The sequence below is a fragment of the Meles meles genome, chromosome 18 (assembly GCF_922984935.1).
Source record: "Meles meles chromosome 18, mMelMel3.1 paternal haplotype, whole genome shotgun sequence".
NCBI lineage: Eukaryota > Metazoa > Chordata > Mammalia > Carnivora > Mustelidae > Meles > Meles meles.
Window position 1 is genome coordinate 52,262,208 of NC_060083.1, and position 16,309 is coordinate 52,278,516.

Below are 16,309 nucleotides of genomic sequence, written 5' to 3' on the forward strand. Positions count from 1 at the left end.
GAGGTCAGTAGAGTTTGGGATTCTTGGCACAGGCAGTGGTAGCGAGAGACGGTTTCTGATCCGGTTTTGTAGGGTTTGTGGGTCCGGGAGGTGAGCTGGGGGCGGGAGTGGGGGCGAAGGGGGCGGCGGGTCCTGAGGCTTCTCTGCCTCTCTCGCAAAGTTTGAAGATCAAAGTCTTGTCTGAGTGAGTTGATTTCTGGTTTGGGGGAACGGGGAACACAGAGGTGTAGACTGAGCCGGATTCTTGGCGGGAGGCGGGGGCGCCGCGAACATTTACATCTGGGTGGAGGGGGGCGTTTTCCAGCTGGGAGCCCATTCCGCCCCTCGCTGGGCGGGCTTCTTTCTCGGTCGCGGACCTTCTGAATTTTTAAGGAGTGGGAAGGGGGAGCGCCCAGGGAAGGGGTGGGTGGGGGGAATGGGAACCAGATGCCGGGGAAGGGCACGTTTGGAGCTCGAGTTATCTGTGCCGAGAGCCGAGTGGGGAAATTTACCGAAATTGGTTTCACCTGCACACAACCCGGCGGCTCCGTGTGCGCGTCTTTGGAGTTGATGCTATCTGGGGAGGGGGGACAGGGGGGACCAGAGGGGAAGGGAAGAAAGCGCAGCGGAGCCCGTGCGGAGCTGAGGCTGACCTGCGTGCACCCCGGCCCAGGGGCATTTTGGAAGATTCAGTCTTACACCTTCCAGGCCCCTCCGCCCCCACCTCCCACCCTCCCCGCTCCCAGCTCACCTTCCCCGCCCCTCTCCCCCCCAATTGTGCAGGGAGCTCAGATTTCGCCTTTGAAAAAGCAGCGTCTGATACTTTAGATGAGCACCTCGCAGATAGCTGGGTTGCTTGATTTGAATTTGAGGAGTTGAAAAGCCTGTTTACTTTCTTGCTTTGATGTTGGGTAGATCTGGTTTTGATTAGATCAATACCCCTTCTCTCTCCCTACCTCCCCCCTTCCTTTTCTTTCCAGAAAGGAGGCTCAGATGAGCCCCTGCTGACTTGAGAGCGAAAGAGAGACCACGCTGATCGCTGAGCGGACCTGGGGGAAGAGGACAAACTGCGGAGCAAGAACTCCCTCACCATGAGCAGTGCTGTGCTGGTGACTCGCCTCCCAGACCCCAGCAGCAGCTTCCACGAGGATGCCCCCCGGCCCCCGGTCCCCGGGGAAGAAGGGGAGACGCCGCCGTGCCAGCCCGGGGTAGGAAAGGGCCAGGTGACCAAACCCATGCCTGTCTCCTCCAACGCCAGGCGGAACGAGGATGGGTTGGGGGAGCCCGAGGGGCGGGCGTCCCCGGATTCCCCTCTGACCAGGTGGACCAAGTCCTTGCACTCCTTGCTGGGCGATCAAGATGGTGCTTATCTCTTCCGCACTTTCCTGGAGAGGGATAAATGCGTGGATACCTTAGACTTCTGGTTTGCCTGCAATGGCTTCAGGCAGATGAACCTGAAGGATACCAAAACTTTACGAGTAGCCAAAGCGATCTACAAGAGGTACATTGAGAACAACAGCATCGTCTCCAAGCAGCTGAAACCGGCCACCAAAACCTACATAAGAGATGGCATCAAGAAGCAACAGATTGATTCCGTCATGTTTGACCAGGCGCAGACCGAGATCCAGTCGGTGATGGAGGAAAATGCCTACCAGATGTTTTTGACTTCTGATATATACCTCGAATATGTGAGGAGTGGGGGAGAAAACACGGCTTACATGAGTAACGGGGGACTGGGGAGCCTCAAGGTCGTGTGTGGCTATCTCCCCACCTTGAACGAGGAAGAGGAGTGGGCCTGTGCTGACTTCAAGTGCAAACTGTCACCCACTGTGGTTGGCTTGTCCAGCAAAACCCTGAGGGCCACAGCGAACGTGAGGTCCGCCGAGGTTGTTGAGAATGGATACAGGTAGGACTTTTTCTGTCCGGGGAGGGCGGTGTCTCTCCGGGGAGGGGGCTGGGGGCCGGCGGCAGGGGTGTGTGGCAGGGGCTGGTGTGGGCTTTGCAGATGTTTTGAGTTAAGTGGGATGGATGGTGGGATGGATAGGCCGCTGGGGCTGAAGAAGGTCTGTTGAGAGCCACGAACCCTTTGATCTTGGCTTGTCGTTGTTAAAAGTGGGGAGACGTACCGCACACAGCTGAATCTCAGCCTGCAGTCTTCCAGGACTGACTTCAAACAGGGGCAAGCAGTATTCATTAATGCGGGTTACTTATTATCCTGGACCAGTCTTAGAAGGCTGAGAGAGGGAGAGAGCGAGAGCGAGAGCGAGAGAGGACAGCAGCTTTTGATGCCTCTGAGTCACTGAGTACACTAAGCGCCAGTTTTGGAAGGGGTCACTCACCACTCATCAGTAGTGAGAGGAATGAATGTGGCCAGGGAGGCAGCTGGGTTGTGGAGGCCTAGGGAGCAGCGTGCGCACCCACTGGACGTGGGGGTAAGTGGGGTCTTTTGAACTCTCCGTGCAGATGAGAGCCAGCAGTTGGCTTCACAACTGAGGCTGTGGTTCTCTTTGTACATTGGGTATCCACCCGGCAAGAAACCCTCCTAACTAGGGAAGGTCCTGTGACTTTCCCGAATAAAGGACCCTTGGCTTTAGAGTCTGCTGGTAGATTAATCTAGATTTTAAATGCTGGCAGCTCGAGGCTCAGACCTCCGTGGACGGTTGTGTTGCTTAGTGCTGGCGGACAAGAGTCTCGGATGGAGAGGACGGGGCCCTGGAGTACTTTCCCTTTTTGAGGCTTCAGAGATCAGCAGTCCTTTACAGAATGGCCAAGTCTTAAGATTCTTGACCTTTGACAGCAAGTTCAGGCCTCCTGTTAGAAATGAGTTTTCCCGTGTCTCTCCCTCCCTCCCCCTCCAGATAGCCCAAATGAGCCTCTGGCTTCTAGATCCGCTGCTTGTGGCATGGCAGCGGAGGGGGTGGTGGGGTGGGTATGTGATCGCTCTCTGCCTGCGGTATTTCTTCGTGTGTTTGGGACCGGGGATGCAGTCTGGTGGCTGCCTCTGTGGAGACTGCCTTCTTCCTGGCCGCGCCCGCCTCCGGGGTCCCACAGGAGCAGCAGGGGCAGGGTAACCGCGTGGGAGCCTAGAAGCAGTGATTTAGGGGTGGCGCAGAGAGCTTCTTTTTCTTTCCACGGGGAGTGAAGAGCTCGTTCTCCAGCCACCAGAGGGCGCTCCTACAGCCTCGCGCGCGGGTTCACCCACATTCAGACATCTGGTCTACACCTAGGTGGAACTCCATTGGCTTTTTAAGATTTTGTGGGTTTTTTTTTTTTTTTGTTTTGTTTTGTTTTTTGACAGAGAGATTACAAGTAGGCAGAGAGGCAGGCAGAGAGAGAGAGGGAGGAAGCAGTCTCCCTGCTGAGCAGAGAGCCTGATGCGGGGCTTGATCCCAGGACCCTGAGATCATGACCTGAGCCGAAGGCAGAGGCTTTAACCCACTGAGCCACCCAGGAGCCCCTCCATTGCCTTTTGAAAGGAAGTGGAGGATCACGTGACAAGGAGTTGTTTCAGCATCTTGAAGCTTCTGGTGTCAGGTGGTTTTGCGGAGGCACCTGCAGCTACGGCCCCGTGCCATTGGGGCAGCGTTCTGGTAAATGGGTGCCGGTCTCGCTGCTGCTCTCGGGGCTGACAGCCCAACAGTGGAGCTTCTGTGTCTCCCAGTGTCAGGACCCAGAGTGACCCCTGTGGGAACAGCGGCCCCTTTGTCAGCAGCACCGTGCGTGGTTTGCGTGTGGTTTGGGATGTCATGGAAGAGAAAGTGCTCCCAGGCAGGACCCAGCTGCGACCCCTCCCCTTTGTGGGTGGGCAGTAGAGAGCCAGCCTGGGTGGGCCCCTCCCCCTTCCAGAGGCCTCCCCTCGGATCAGACCAGGATTGAACTTTCCTGAGATGACTCTGGTGAAGTTCTTGAGATTCTGGGGGCAGGCGTTGGAGATCCTTGGTGGTTCCAGGGTGTGGACTGTGGGCCTTGTTGATCCCTAGATGACACCTCACCCACCCCCACGGTCGTCATGTCTATTTGTGGGCGCCTTTGCGCCCTGTTGGATTAAAATGAAGTGTTTTACCTGTACCACACGGAGCCCGCCACATCTTGACTGGGCATCCTCAGCATCCTCACAGACAACCTAGGACCTATCCAGTTTCACTGGAACGTTCAGGCTCTTCAGGTGGACACAGGGCATAGTGGGAGGTGTCCCCCGTTTTTCCAGGGCCTGGCTTCCAGCCCTGTCCACTCATCACTACATGGCTGAAGCCTTTCTAGCCCCACATGTCCTTTTCTGTGACGACTGGGCACCCTCCCTCCTGCTTGTGTCAAGCTCGCTCTTAGGATCAAAACACTGGACCAGACAGCCCTGGTTATAAATGGAAAGGTTCTAACTCTCGGGAAGCCTTAGAATTCGTATCCGTTAACTGTGATAAGGAGTGGGTCCGGGAAAGGGGCGGCCTGCTTCGGATGCCTTGGCTTCCAGCCCGCGCTCCCTGGAAGCCCGCCTTCAGAGGTTTCTGCTTTCTCTGCAAGTTGAACTTCAGCCTGGGTCTCCTCAGCCAGCTCCCGGGATGTGGGGCTCCCGGCCGACCCTTTCAGCTCCGAACGAGGCCGACTCCCCCGAGCCCCGCCACGGGGTCTGCCGTCCGCAGCCGCGGAGGAGCCACTGTGGCCGCTGGGTCCCGGGAGCGCCCCCAGGTTTCCAGGCCCCGTGTTTACCTGGGGCGCTCAGGGGAGGCCTCCCTTTTAATGACTTGTTTGTGTCCTCGCTGATTGGGTGTCAGGCTGGATATAAATAGTTGGAACCGAAGAGCGAGACTTCTCCTCGGAGGGGAGGACTCTGGTTTGGGAGCGCTGGAGTGGGACGCCTGGGCTTTTGACGGGCTCCGTAAATAACTCGGAGCCGGAGTGACCCGTGGGTAGGAGCAGGCGCGGAGGGTCACGGGGTGTGGGTGGAGGGGCGGTGGGATTAGGGGCTCGGCCTGGCATGTATTTTGGGAAGGAGACCGCGCCGGGCTCACAGAGTGCTCCCTTGTGTCCTCCCCCGTCTGCCCCGGCCCTGGTGCCCTCCTGTGCCAGGCGGGTCTCCTGTGCTCGCCGTTGCACCTCTCCTCTGGTCTCCCTTCAGATGAGCGGGGCCTAGCGGATGGCCCTCTGCTGGCTCCAAGTGCTTCCTGTTCTCTGAAGGAGCTCGCTCAGGAGGCGGGTGTTTGTGCGAAGCCACTGGAATCAAGCTCGGCCTCCGTTATCAAAGAAGATGTTGCCCCAGGAAAGACAGGCTGGGAGCAGTGGCCCCCCAGTTAGAGGCTGGGCTCTCTGAGGGAGGCAGTTTGCCAAAACCCACCTGTGAGAGCTGGCCTGTTGCTAATGGCTCAGCCGCCCAGGGCCACCTGCGTGTCAGGCCCCTTACTGAATGCACCCCCTCCCCCGCGCCATCTTGCCTTAGAAGATGCTTCTTGAAGAGGTGGTTGCCTTTGGGGCAGTGACTTTGGAGTACATGGTCAGAGGGCTTTCGGCAAGCCCTAAACGTGCAAATACTTGTTAAGTTGCACTGTTTTGAGAGAGGAGGCCCCAAACGTCAGGTCTCCGGTGCTCTCTGGGTGGCTTGACCCTGGTGTGTGGGGGAGGGGGCCGGGGCCACAGCACTGGGCCTCAAGATAAGAGATAAGAACAAGCTGGGGAAGAAAAAAGAGCGAGCCAGGAAACAATTTCCCTTCCCTGAAGGTCCCAGGAGCCCCTGCTACCTGACAGCCCAAAGCCCTTTGCTCATGGGCGTTACAAACCGACAAACCGACAGGTCCGCCCAGTGTGGAATCGGTCCTGTAGGCCTCTGCTCTCTGTAGGAATTTCAGATCCTTGCAGCAGGGGCACCTGGGTGGCTCAGTGGGTTAAGCCTCTGCCGTCAGCTTGGGTCCTGGGATCGAGCCCCGGATCTGGCTCTCTGCTCAGCAGGGAGCCTGTTTCCTCCTCTCTTTCTGCCTGCCTCTCTGCCTGCTTGTGATTTTTCTGTGTCAAATAAATAAATAAATAAAATCTTAAAAAAATCCTTGCAGCAACCATGGGAGCACAACAGTCCTGAAGAAATAAAGCATCTGGGTACAATTACTGTAGCATGGTCAAGTTTCTTTCCCTTTTCTTTTTTTTTTAAGATACACGAAAAAGGGCTCTAATCCATTTTCTCAGAACCGTGTGGCGATTCTGACAACGTTCCGGTTCTTAAAAATCGAGTTATCTCCACGACCCTGCCTCCTTCCTCTGCTCTGTCCTCCCTCATCTGTTACAATTGGAGAAAAACCCAAATACTTTCTTGCAGTCAAGCGAGCTAATAAGGGCAATATATTCCGTGTTTAAGGATGGTCACGAAGGCAGTCCTCTATGCGTGGAGCGGAGGAGGACGAGTTTATTTTGGGACCCATGTGTTTTGTGATCCACTCCAATGAGTGCAAAGCCATGAGCACACACAGATTTGAGTTCTGTGTCTTTCTGGTTGGGGAGGGAGAAGGGATTTGTCTGGAGTCATTTGCTTCCCAAAGAGGTTGACCTCAGGACATGCCACAGAGACAGCAGCCAGTGTCTGAAGGCTCTTGAAGGCCCCCTGGGCTCTTTTGATCTCGTACTAAGGCCTCTCAGACCAAAACACTTAACAGCCGCCCATCAGATGGCCCCATGTCTGTTCAGGAACTTGAGCAAAGCCTAGAGCTCCCGCCTCACGCCGCCAGCTGTGGGGGGAGCCACTGGCGCAGGGGACCGACCTGGGCCTTGCCCTCACGGAGCTTCCGGTCTGGCTTCCGATCTGTCAGGCACCCGTGGCCTAGACACCAACGCCTCGTGACCATAAGTCCTGATAAATACCGCGGAAGAAGGAAGAGCCAAACCCCCGACAGCTCTGTTTTCCTCAGCATTTGGTTTTTTGGAGGATTACCAACATCTCCCCAAATTACAGTGCCCTCGAGTCTTTGGAGATCGTAGGAATTTCCTGCCCACGGGCAGTTGGAGCGGGTGTTCTTTAGGTGGAGAACCCATGTCCATGGAGCTGGTGACTTGACCGTGGCCACCTGCTGGCCCGGAGCTAAGCCAGCACCAGCGCTCGGCCTCCCCCCACGCCTGGTCCCTGTCAGGAAGGGCTTAGAGCACTTTCCTACCCCTGGGCTTCTGAAAGCTAGGAGGGGGCCTGGAAAAAGTTTCCTTGTCGGAGCACCCCAGAGAGCAGGGAGCTTTGGGCTTTCTTAAAAGACTTGGGCAACTCCATAATCCTATCCCCTCCATGGTCCATTGGGACTGGTAGGAATTGCTTTCTTCCTTCTGACTTCAAAACCCTTTCCTCCCTCCTCTTGTCCTGCCTTTATTTTATTTATTTAATAAAGTTTTTTTTTTTTTAAGAATTTGTTTATTTGACAGACAGAGATCACAAGCAGGCAGGGAGGCAGGCAGAGAGAGGGGAGGGCTCGATCCTGGGATCATGACCTGAGCCGAAGGCAGAGGCATTAACCCACTGAGCCACCCAGGCGCCCCTCTTGTCCTGCCTTTAGAGGCAGCTCCAGACACGGCCGTCCTCTCCTTTCTTCTGACTTCCCTTACCTACTAGGAGGCATTTGTACTCCGTCGTCTCCCCTCCCGTCTCCTCTCTTAAAAAATGTCCACTGCCCTTCCTCTGTTCCCACCACTCCTCAGCCTTGCTGTCTGGAGATCCCATATCGAGGGCATGGGACCAGGGCCAAGGCACGGAGGGCCTTACTGTCCTCGTGTAATCATCACAGCATATTCTGGGAGGTGGGGAGACTTCTTGCTCTCTACACTGAGGACAGGGCCAGTGTCTCAAGGACACTTTAAGGTCACTCAGTCCAAGGTATTCAGCAGGTTCAACTGGGACCTTCCTCATTTGCACTTGCTGGTCGATTCTGTACCAGCATCTGGCTGTGTGTTCCAGTCTGGCTCAGGAGAACAGAATCATGGTCCCTGCTGACGTCGAGCTCCTAGGGGAGCCTAGGTGTGGGTTCCCTGTGGCCACGTCTCCAGCCAGGTGGCCTCTGGCCTCCACCTGGGGCTCTGCGCATCCTGCCACGGTTGTGAGGCTGCAGGGTGACTGGGTCCACCCGCGCCCAGAACAGAGATCCTGCCTCTCCCGAGTGCCGTGTCTGTGGCGATGCTTGACTGTTACTCACAGCTCTGTACCGAGGAGATTGGCTTCATTCTGGCTCTAAATATTCCTGCTCTGGGTGTAACGTTTCTCTTTTGCGTGTTCACTCTGGCTGGAGTGCAAGCTTTCCTGTCCCAGCTGCCCCCACGGACGCCCTCACCCCGCACTGTGGCTGCAACCCCTGCCCATAGCCGACCCTCCTTCCGTCCGGTCCGCTGGCACGGCGCGGGTCCCATGTGCTGCTGGAACTTCTTGGACCCCTGGGGCTGGTCTCTGTATCAGGAGACAGAAGGAGTTTGGGTGGAGGCTAACGAAATCCGCGTCTTGCCAGCGACTCCCGGCTCTGCCCTGGGTGGCTGCTGTCCTGCGGGGCCAGCAGGGGCACACTGTCGGGGTGGGCCTAGGACACCTTCTCCCCTAGGTGGCTGCAAGCACAGGGGGCTGTGACGTGTGTGAAGATGACTCACACCTCCCCAAGGGTGCCCCTGTTACGGAGGCCAGCCCACTGGTGCCTAGAGACCGGAGACCCAGGCTGGGTCAGGCCGGAGCCCAGCACCGTGCTGCACACAGGGGAGGTGATAGGAGCTGGACGATGGCACCTAGAGGCTGCTTTGACCTTTCGTGAGTCCCTTTCATCTGCTGCCCCAAGGCCATCTTTAGAGACCTGTGCAATGGCCTGATGGAATGGGTTCTTTCTTCTGGGCCTTCCTCTTCTCCCCCAGTTGATTTCTTTGCTGTTGGCTTAGACTTGGCAGGCCCAGTGGAGTATGCCAGGGTCTTCATCAGTGGGGCCATTTGTGACTTCGGGCTTGACGGGCCCCTTGCTGGAGCCGGCTGACAACAGTGGCCCTAACTTCTCCTCCCTCCTCCCCCCTCCCCCCTCCCCCACCCACTCAGTGTCCTTCTCTGGTGACACAGGAGGAATGCAGCCCAGCAGGGGACAGGCACGCTGGTGGTCCTGGGGGGCAATCAGGAGGGCAGAATGCACAGGCAGAGGCCACTGAAACAAAGGGCAGCAGACACCGGAGGAGGGGCTGGACCTTTCTTTGAAACAGCTGTGTTGCTCATTCGAATCCTGCTCATCCTGATCATAGCCCGGTTACCTGGAAAAGGCAGGCCTGGTTGGGGGAATGGGGCAGGGCCCAGCGGGGGCGAGCTCCAGGGGGGTGCAAGTTCTGAACCTTGTTTGGAGCTTTTCTGTCCCATCTGTCCAGTTTCCCAGACCCAGGTGGAAGCGAGAAGGTGATGCCAGGCCTTGGGTTGCTTGAATCTTGGAGCTATGCTAACAGACCCCGGATGGGGAGTTTGGATGCCTAAGACTCCTGGGGGCCCTAAAACCGTGTTCTAGTGCAGGCTTGGCTGTGGTGGTGGGGAGAAGACCCTGCACCTCTACACACTTGCTCTCCTCTTTGGTTTGACAGCCTCCCCTCCTAGAGCAGAGTGCTGTGCCTTTTTCTGCCGGAGTGTGTGTTTAGCCCTTTGTAGGATCCCCTGGGCTGCTTACGGCTTCCTCTGTCCCCTGGCAGCCCTGCCCTTGGCAGCAGGGGAACCCAGCCTCCTTTCTTCCCAGGGTGAACCGGTGGCTCAGCTGCCCTCCCTTAAGGAGCCCCAGCTGTCTGCCCAGGTGAGCAGCTTGGCCAGGACGCAGGTTGGCCCCGACGTATGGTGGGATCGTGCCCTTGCTTGTCCCCGCATTGCCTGGTCGCCTGGGTGTCTGGGGCGAAGCCGTGATGCGCCGCTCCTGTGCTTCTCCGCAGGTCCTTCAAGAGGAGCGATCCTGTTAATCCGTACCATGTAGGCTCTGGCTATGTCTTTGCGCCGGCCACCAGCGCCAACGATAGTGAGATATCGAGCGACGCACTGACGGACGACTCCATGTCCATGACGGACAGCAGCGTGTGAGTATCCCGGGAGCCGTGTCGTGTCCACGGCGGGCTGCAGTCTTCAACGCCCCGCGGCTGGCCCTGCAAAGCCCGTCTGGGTGTGTGCGGACATTTGCTCGGTGGTGGTGGTGGTGGGGAGTGCGCCGGGGCTGTGGCGCACGGGTGCGGTGTGGGGGGCGATGGGGTCATCCGGGCGGTGGCGAGCTTAGAGCCTTGGAAGGAAAGTTGGCTGGTGGAAACCTAAAGTAAGGTCGAAGGTTGAGATGACGATCCATGGAGTAATGAGTTCAGAAAGCCATCTTCTGGTTGTCCGTTGCCTTTCTTCCGTGATGGACGTGCATGGCTGGTCTCGAAGCCCAAGGTGTCCAGTCTGCAGCACCAGGAGGTGGGAGACGGGGTGGCGTAGGGAGGATTTGTGTGTATGTGTGTTGGTTGTTTCCAAAGGACGAGGCGTTGACGGTGAGGGTCGGAAAGCCAGAGCTCTGGGAAGGCTCCCTGGTGCGTGAGGTTCCCTCGTGGACGTGTTCAGGTGGACATCAGTCAGCTCAGTGCTTGCCGGCGGAGTGCCCGCTCTGTATCAGCTTCCACCGCCGAGTAGGGCTTCTCTCCAAAGTTGTCCGATCTGGGATCTTTGGAAGATGAATGCATCTGGCATCCCAAGGCTTTGCTCCTTTCTTTAAAAAAAAAAAAAAATTTTATTGTTGGAGTACGGTTGACACCACGTTCTAGTAGTTCCAGGTACCCGACGTCGTGATCCCGTCATTCTGTACGTGGCTCAGTGTTCACCACGACAAGGGTAGCCCCCACCTGCCGCCAGCCCGCGCTGCTACAGTGCTGTCGACGAAAGTCCCCGTGCCGTACTCTTCCTCTGCGTGACTGACGGACCGTGTAACTGGGGGTCTGTACCTCTCGGCGCTCGTTGCCTATTTCGCCCATCCCCCCCACACCTAGAGATTGTTCCTTTGCTTTCCAAAAGCAGTCCAAGTCATCAGCCGGCAAGGTCTGAGGAGGTCAGCAGGTGGGGTCTGTCAGGTGGGGTCACAGTTTGCACTGAAAGTCATCGGAAGTCACGCAGTGGTGATTGCTGGGTGGAGAACAGAACATTCTTTCTGTCTCATCACTGTGCGTGTGTGTGAGTGTGTGTGTGTGGAGTGGGGTACCCCATCTCTTGTCATCCTTTGGGATTCTGATTCAGGAGAGCCAAGGGAAGTGAAGCCTGGGGTTGGGCAAAAGCCCCCCAAGAGCCCACCCAGCATCCAGTAGAGAACCACCATTCCAGAAAGGGTCTTTGAAGACGTTCCACAGGTGTGTTTGCAGTGGGAATCTCCTTTACCAAGGGGACAATTTGGAAAGGCAAACCCACTGAGCCATGTATCATGGCATATGTAGAATTTCTTCCTTTTAGCAGCCTCACCCTGGACCGTCTCTTCTTCCGCTTCGCTGGAAATGATCTGGTTTCCGTTGGCCAGTGTCCTGTGTTTTGGCCTGTGGCATGGGGCCGCGTAGAAGGGAAGTTGATACGGTTGGTTTGGGATTCCACGGTTGGTCTTCCCAGTGGCTTTCCTTGTGTCATCTCAGATCCCCCCGTCAGTCAAGGGAGGGAGAGCCACAAGGTGACAGCTTCCGTTTTACTCCAAGAAGAGCATCTTGGCGTTAATGAGAACAGAACAAGGGTACACCTCTTTCATCCAACGTGGAGAAATGAGGGGTTCTGTGGAAGTTCGTTTCCTGTCCAAACGTGAGAAAAGTTACCCTTTGATGGCCATAGTCCTTAAAACAATACCTTTTTTCCGATGTTAATTGAATAGTATGAGGCATAAGTTACTGCTTGGTCTCGGTCATTAACATCCGATCTGTTTTCATGCTATATTATAGCGTTCCCTCCCGGTGCGCAAGGCCATGTAAGGCCGTCTGCCGCTGCACGGGCATACCGGCAGCACCCCCACTTTTGGAAAAATGGTTTTCCGTTTTTCTCTCGGCCATTCTGCCTACTGCCATATTTTGCCATATTCTGTCTGCGTGCTTGCTTCTAGCAACACTACTCCTTTAGCTTTTATCTGTGGATTGTGTGGGGGGGGGGGCGGTCTTAGCGTCTTGAGTGAAAGAGTTAGTTGGGTTGGAATGAGAGTGTTAGGACTGTAAGGCTTCTGTTTGGTTTTCTTAGAGGCTGTTCTTGGCTGGCTTTCTGGCCCTTGCCTGCATGTCAGCCCCCACCATGGAGGCCCTGTTCTGGGTTCGTGATGAGCTAACTTGGGTGTAGTCCCCATGCCTGTCTGAGCCCCACGAGAGGTCAGGAGGCAGGTGGTCACTTGTGACTCTCACAGCTGGGACAGTAGGGCCTTTTGCTGGTGCGGCAGGATGGAGCTCTCCTCCAAGGCCCGTGCCTTTTGCCTGTCACTTCCCTCCCCGCAAACACGGGCGTTTCCAACACAAGGTGTTGGGAGGACCCCTTGGGAATGAGACCTTTAAGCCGCTTTGGGTTCCTTTTATCAATTAGGGATCCACACTGCTTTCTTTTTGGAATGGTTTCGGGGAGGGACAGGAGGGAACAAGTTCAAACTTCTCCCCGGCACTGGCCCACCCTCCCCCACCCCCTTTCATCAGCCCCTTCCCAGAAGAACTTTCTCAGTTTGTCTTTTTAGAGGTGACCTGAAAGTTCTCGCCCTTCCCATGTCAGCGGAGACACTTGTGGACATGAAGCCCCCGCTAGCCCCTGCCCGGGACCTGGGAGCTTACCTTGGCTGGTCGGCTGTTCTAGGTCACTGGGGTAGGGCGTCGCCAGGAAACTCCACGTGGGTATAGGGCCAGGAAAGGGCGAGCCCCTCAATGTGTCACTTTCTCCTTGGGGCATGCTAGGTACCCCCGGGTCCCGAATGGCAGGACATCAGGGCCAAAGGCAAGTGCCTGGAAGGCTTGGGGCCCCAGGGCCTCAGTATTGGGTCTGACCTTCTTGACGTCAGTGTTACGCGCCTCGAAGCCTTCTCCCAGCCAGATGGGCAGGTCATCCCTGAGCCACCGGCGCAGCTCTACCCGTCGGGCAGGGTCATGCCAACTTGGGGCAAATATCTCATCAGTGTGGGGTCCTCCTCTCTCTCTGGAGTTGGTTTGTCCAGGGCCGTTTATCTCATGCAGACCACAGTGGGGGCAAAGAGTTCTCTGGAATAAGAACCCATCCTCTGGATGGTGGGGGTGGGGTTCCTCTGGGTCTCAGGCTGCCAGGTGCTGGGCGTCCCTGGGCTGTCCTGCTCCTAAAGGCCTGGCGCACATGGAGAGCCTGGGCTGTGCGAGCCACTTTCTGGCCGGCTGGCCCAGGGTGGGTGTGATCTGCCCGGTGTCGGGCGGGTCACCCGGGATTCCCAGGGCTGGGATTAGACCCCTCTTCAGAGCGCTGCCAATTGTGGGCCTCGCACAGATGAGAGCAGGGAGCAGGCGAGAAATAAAGTGTGTGGGGGATGAAAAGCTGCACTGAACCGCTTTCAGCCCATTGTTCTTCTGGGGAGGCTTAGCGGGGATAAGAGGGTAGCAGGCCCCTTTGAAATTTCCTTGAACAAGTGAATAGGAACGCCCCATAAAGCATGAAGAGAGCCCTGGCTGTTTCTCCCTGTCACAATGGGCGGCTCGGGCTGCCAGGGGCTGGGGAGTGGGGCTGGCCGCCCTGCTGGGGGGTAGGGAGGGGACCCGGCTGGGGAGGAGGAGAGGGGGTCACAGGCGGCCTTCAATAGACTCCAGAAGGTTGGAGTTCATTAGACACAAGCCCGGGAAGCAATCGTCTCATTTGCTACAGGACCAATTAAGTCCCGGGGGCCTTTGCCAGAGGGCCCGAGTGGAAGCTGGGCAGGGCTGGCCTGGCCTCGGTCGTTCCACGGAGCCCTGTGCTGGGGGGCCTGGAGATACAGAGCTGCCGGGGGCTCCAGAGAAATCCCTGCCTCCCCCCAAAGCCCACTGCTGACTTCTGTGTTCCTGCTAAGGAAAAAGCCTGTTAAAGATGGCTGAGGGTTTGGGCCTTCGTGGTAGGCCTCGGAGAAGGCGGTGTTATGAGCCTGTTACTCTGAAACCACCATTCTCAGAAGAAATCGCTTTCTGTTTTTTTTGGTGTGTGTGCGGGGGCAGTTCGCTGCCAGACTCCCCGAAGTCCTAAAGCCCAGTCCAGTGCCAGGCCCAGAGGCTCGTGGGGCCAACCTGGAGCATCAGGCCTGGGAAGATGCGCTGGGGGCGGGCACCGCCCAAGTGTGGCTCCTGTGTCCAGGGCACAGCCAGGAAGCGCGGAAGCGTCGCCTGCAACATGGGGGCATCTCTTGGGTGTCTTTGTCTTTGTGCAGAGCTACTCTTGGAGTTAGGATCGGCCCGGCGTGGAGGCCGCTTCCGCTCCGGGTGTCACAGGACCAGCGCGAGAGCCTGCTGTGGCGGTTCCTGCCGAAGGGTGGAACGGGTTCTTTTCTTTATTGACTTGTATTGCCTTATATCTTATTCATGGGTTTACTCTGGGCACCAGGAAAGGCCCCCGAGTGAAGTTCAGATCTGATCTGATCTTACAAAACCAGGCTTTTGATGTCGGCTGCGATCAGAGGCTGCCTTCTGAGTGGTCGCCAGATGGGAGCGGGAGTGGACACGTGTGTGAGCGAGGCGCTTACCGCGAAGCCTCGGGAGAACGGCTCTCAGGTTAGGCTGGGCGCCGTGGAGTCCACAGGCCACGCTGATGGGCTCGGCTTATGTGCCGGCGGAGTGGAGTCCACGCTTCAAAACCAGTGCTCCCCAGAAACGGCTGGGCCCGGCAGTGGGCTCGTTAGCTAAAATGCTTACAATTAGCGGAGGATGGTATAGGGACCAGAACTCGGGCACTTGGCAGCTCACCGTGCTGAGCGTCCAGAAGACGATGGATCGTGAAGGTCTAGAGCCTGAGTCCGAGGCAGAGTGGCTCTCTTCTGGAGTGCGTGGCTGTTGGGAAGAAGATTCTTGGCTGGTGGGGGGTTAAAGCCCCGTGTCCGGGAAGGCACCTGTTCATAAGCCTCGTCGAGCCTCTCTAAGTTGCACTCTCTCCTCTGCCTTCGTCACAGGTTTCCTGTCCTGAGTTTGGCTCCTTCAGCTGCCCTGGGGGCGGTGCTGAAATCATTTGTTCTTCCGCCTTCTGTTGGCCAGGCACCTGCTCCCCGCCTCCCCCTTTCTATATGTACTTACCCCAGTTCTCTTCTTTCTCCTGCTTTGTATGGAAAAAGCTAGAGGTATAAAAACCTTACCACGGATTTCCATCTGGGTGGAAAGGGGAAGAACAGAGGCTCTAGAGGACACTTGAGGACAGAGTCTTGGGGGAGGTGGGTGGGGACCTCCTCTCGGGCTCTTGAAGTCTTCCCCGTGTCACAGGGAAGTGGGTGGGGTGCTTGACTCCTGCCCCCCACAACACTGTCAGGAAGAGGCCTGGAGCAGAGGCCAGCCACCCTTCGGAAGTCTGTAGCGGTGTTGCTGGTCAGGAGAAAGCCATGGGCATTATTTGTGGGGCAGCCCGGCTTAATAGAAGTGGTTTAGATCCATGTGAGACCCAACCTGGCGGACCCCCACGGTCCCCCTCACCCCTCAAGGAACATTAGGCAAGAGACAAGGGGATCCTCACTGTACCTTGGAAACCACCTGGCATGCCCCACAGCCAGTGAGTACCGAGTGGTGGGGAACTGTGTTCCAGAATGTTCCCTAGGTCTTCGATTCGCCCCTTCAGAGTGTCATGTGACCTCGCAGGGCTTAGGAAACGAACCATCAGAAAGCTTGGCTCCTCCAGGTGGGGTGGGAGGGGTAGGTGGCTGAGTTAAGGACACCTGTTCGGGAGTCTGGCTGTGGCTCAGATTTGGGATCCTGGGTCTAATTGCTACTGACTGACCCCAGGAGAGCTACAGAGGGTCTCTGACCGTCTGTAAAACTGGGTGAATTCGGGATGAAGTTGGAGTATACGTACCTCGGGCCAGGCCACCTCACGTAGGACTCAGCCCCTTGGGTGAAATCTGGTTCCTGGTCAAGCCAGGCATGCGCGTGAGCACCCCGTTTTCTCCCGTCTTGGAGGTGATCCCAACGTGAAAACATTGAGGTTTGGTAAATACAGACCAGGTGGTTCAGTAAGTTTCCGAACTTGGACCCTTTTATCCTACCTGGCCTTCGCGGACCCGGTCAAGTGCGTGGGGGCCTCTCTTGGACACGGAGTCTGCGCTCGTCGCCTGGTGTGCTGTTTCTGGCCCTCTTGCCCTTTCTCTGGGACGGGACTCACCCTTGTGTGCATAGTCCTGCTTTAGATATATTTTCAAAAAGATTTGTAGAGAAAGACAGAGCACGCACAAGTTGGGGA

The 16,309-nt window shown here is 56.9% G+C and overlaps 1 protein-coding gene across 2 annotated transcripts in view; it reads left to right on the top strand.

Moving 5' to 3' along the window:
- Positions 1–1,014: 1,014 nt before the first annotated feature.
- AXIN2 (axin 2) overlaps positions 1,015–16,309 on the top strand; it is a 28,222-nt gene continuing 12,927 nt past the window's right edge. For both annotated transcript variants that reach the window (XM_045984702.1, XM_045984703.1), the window contains exons 1-2: positions 1,015–1,885; positions 9,859–9,999. In XM_045984702.1, coding sequence (XP_045840658.1) covers positions 1,071–1,885; positions 9,859–9,999 — 956 coding nt within the window. In that variant the 5' untranslated portion in view covers positions 1,015–1,070. The remainder of the gene's footprint in view (positions 1,886–9,858; positions 10,000–16,309) is intronic.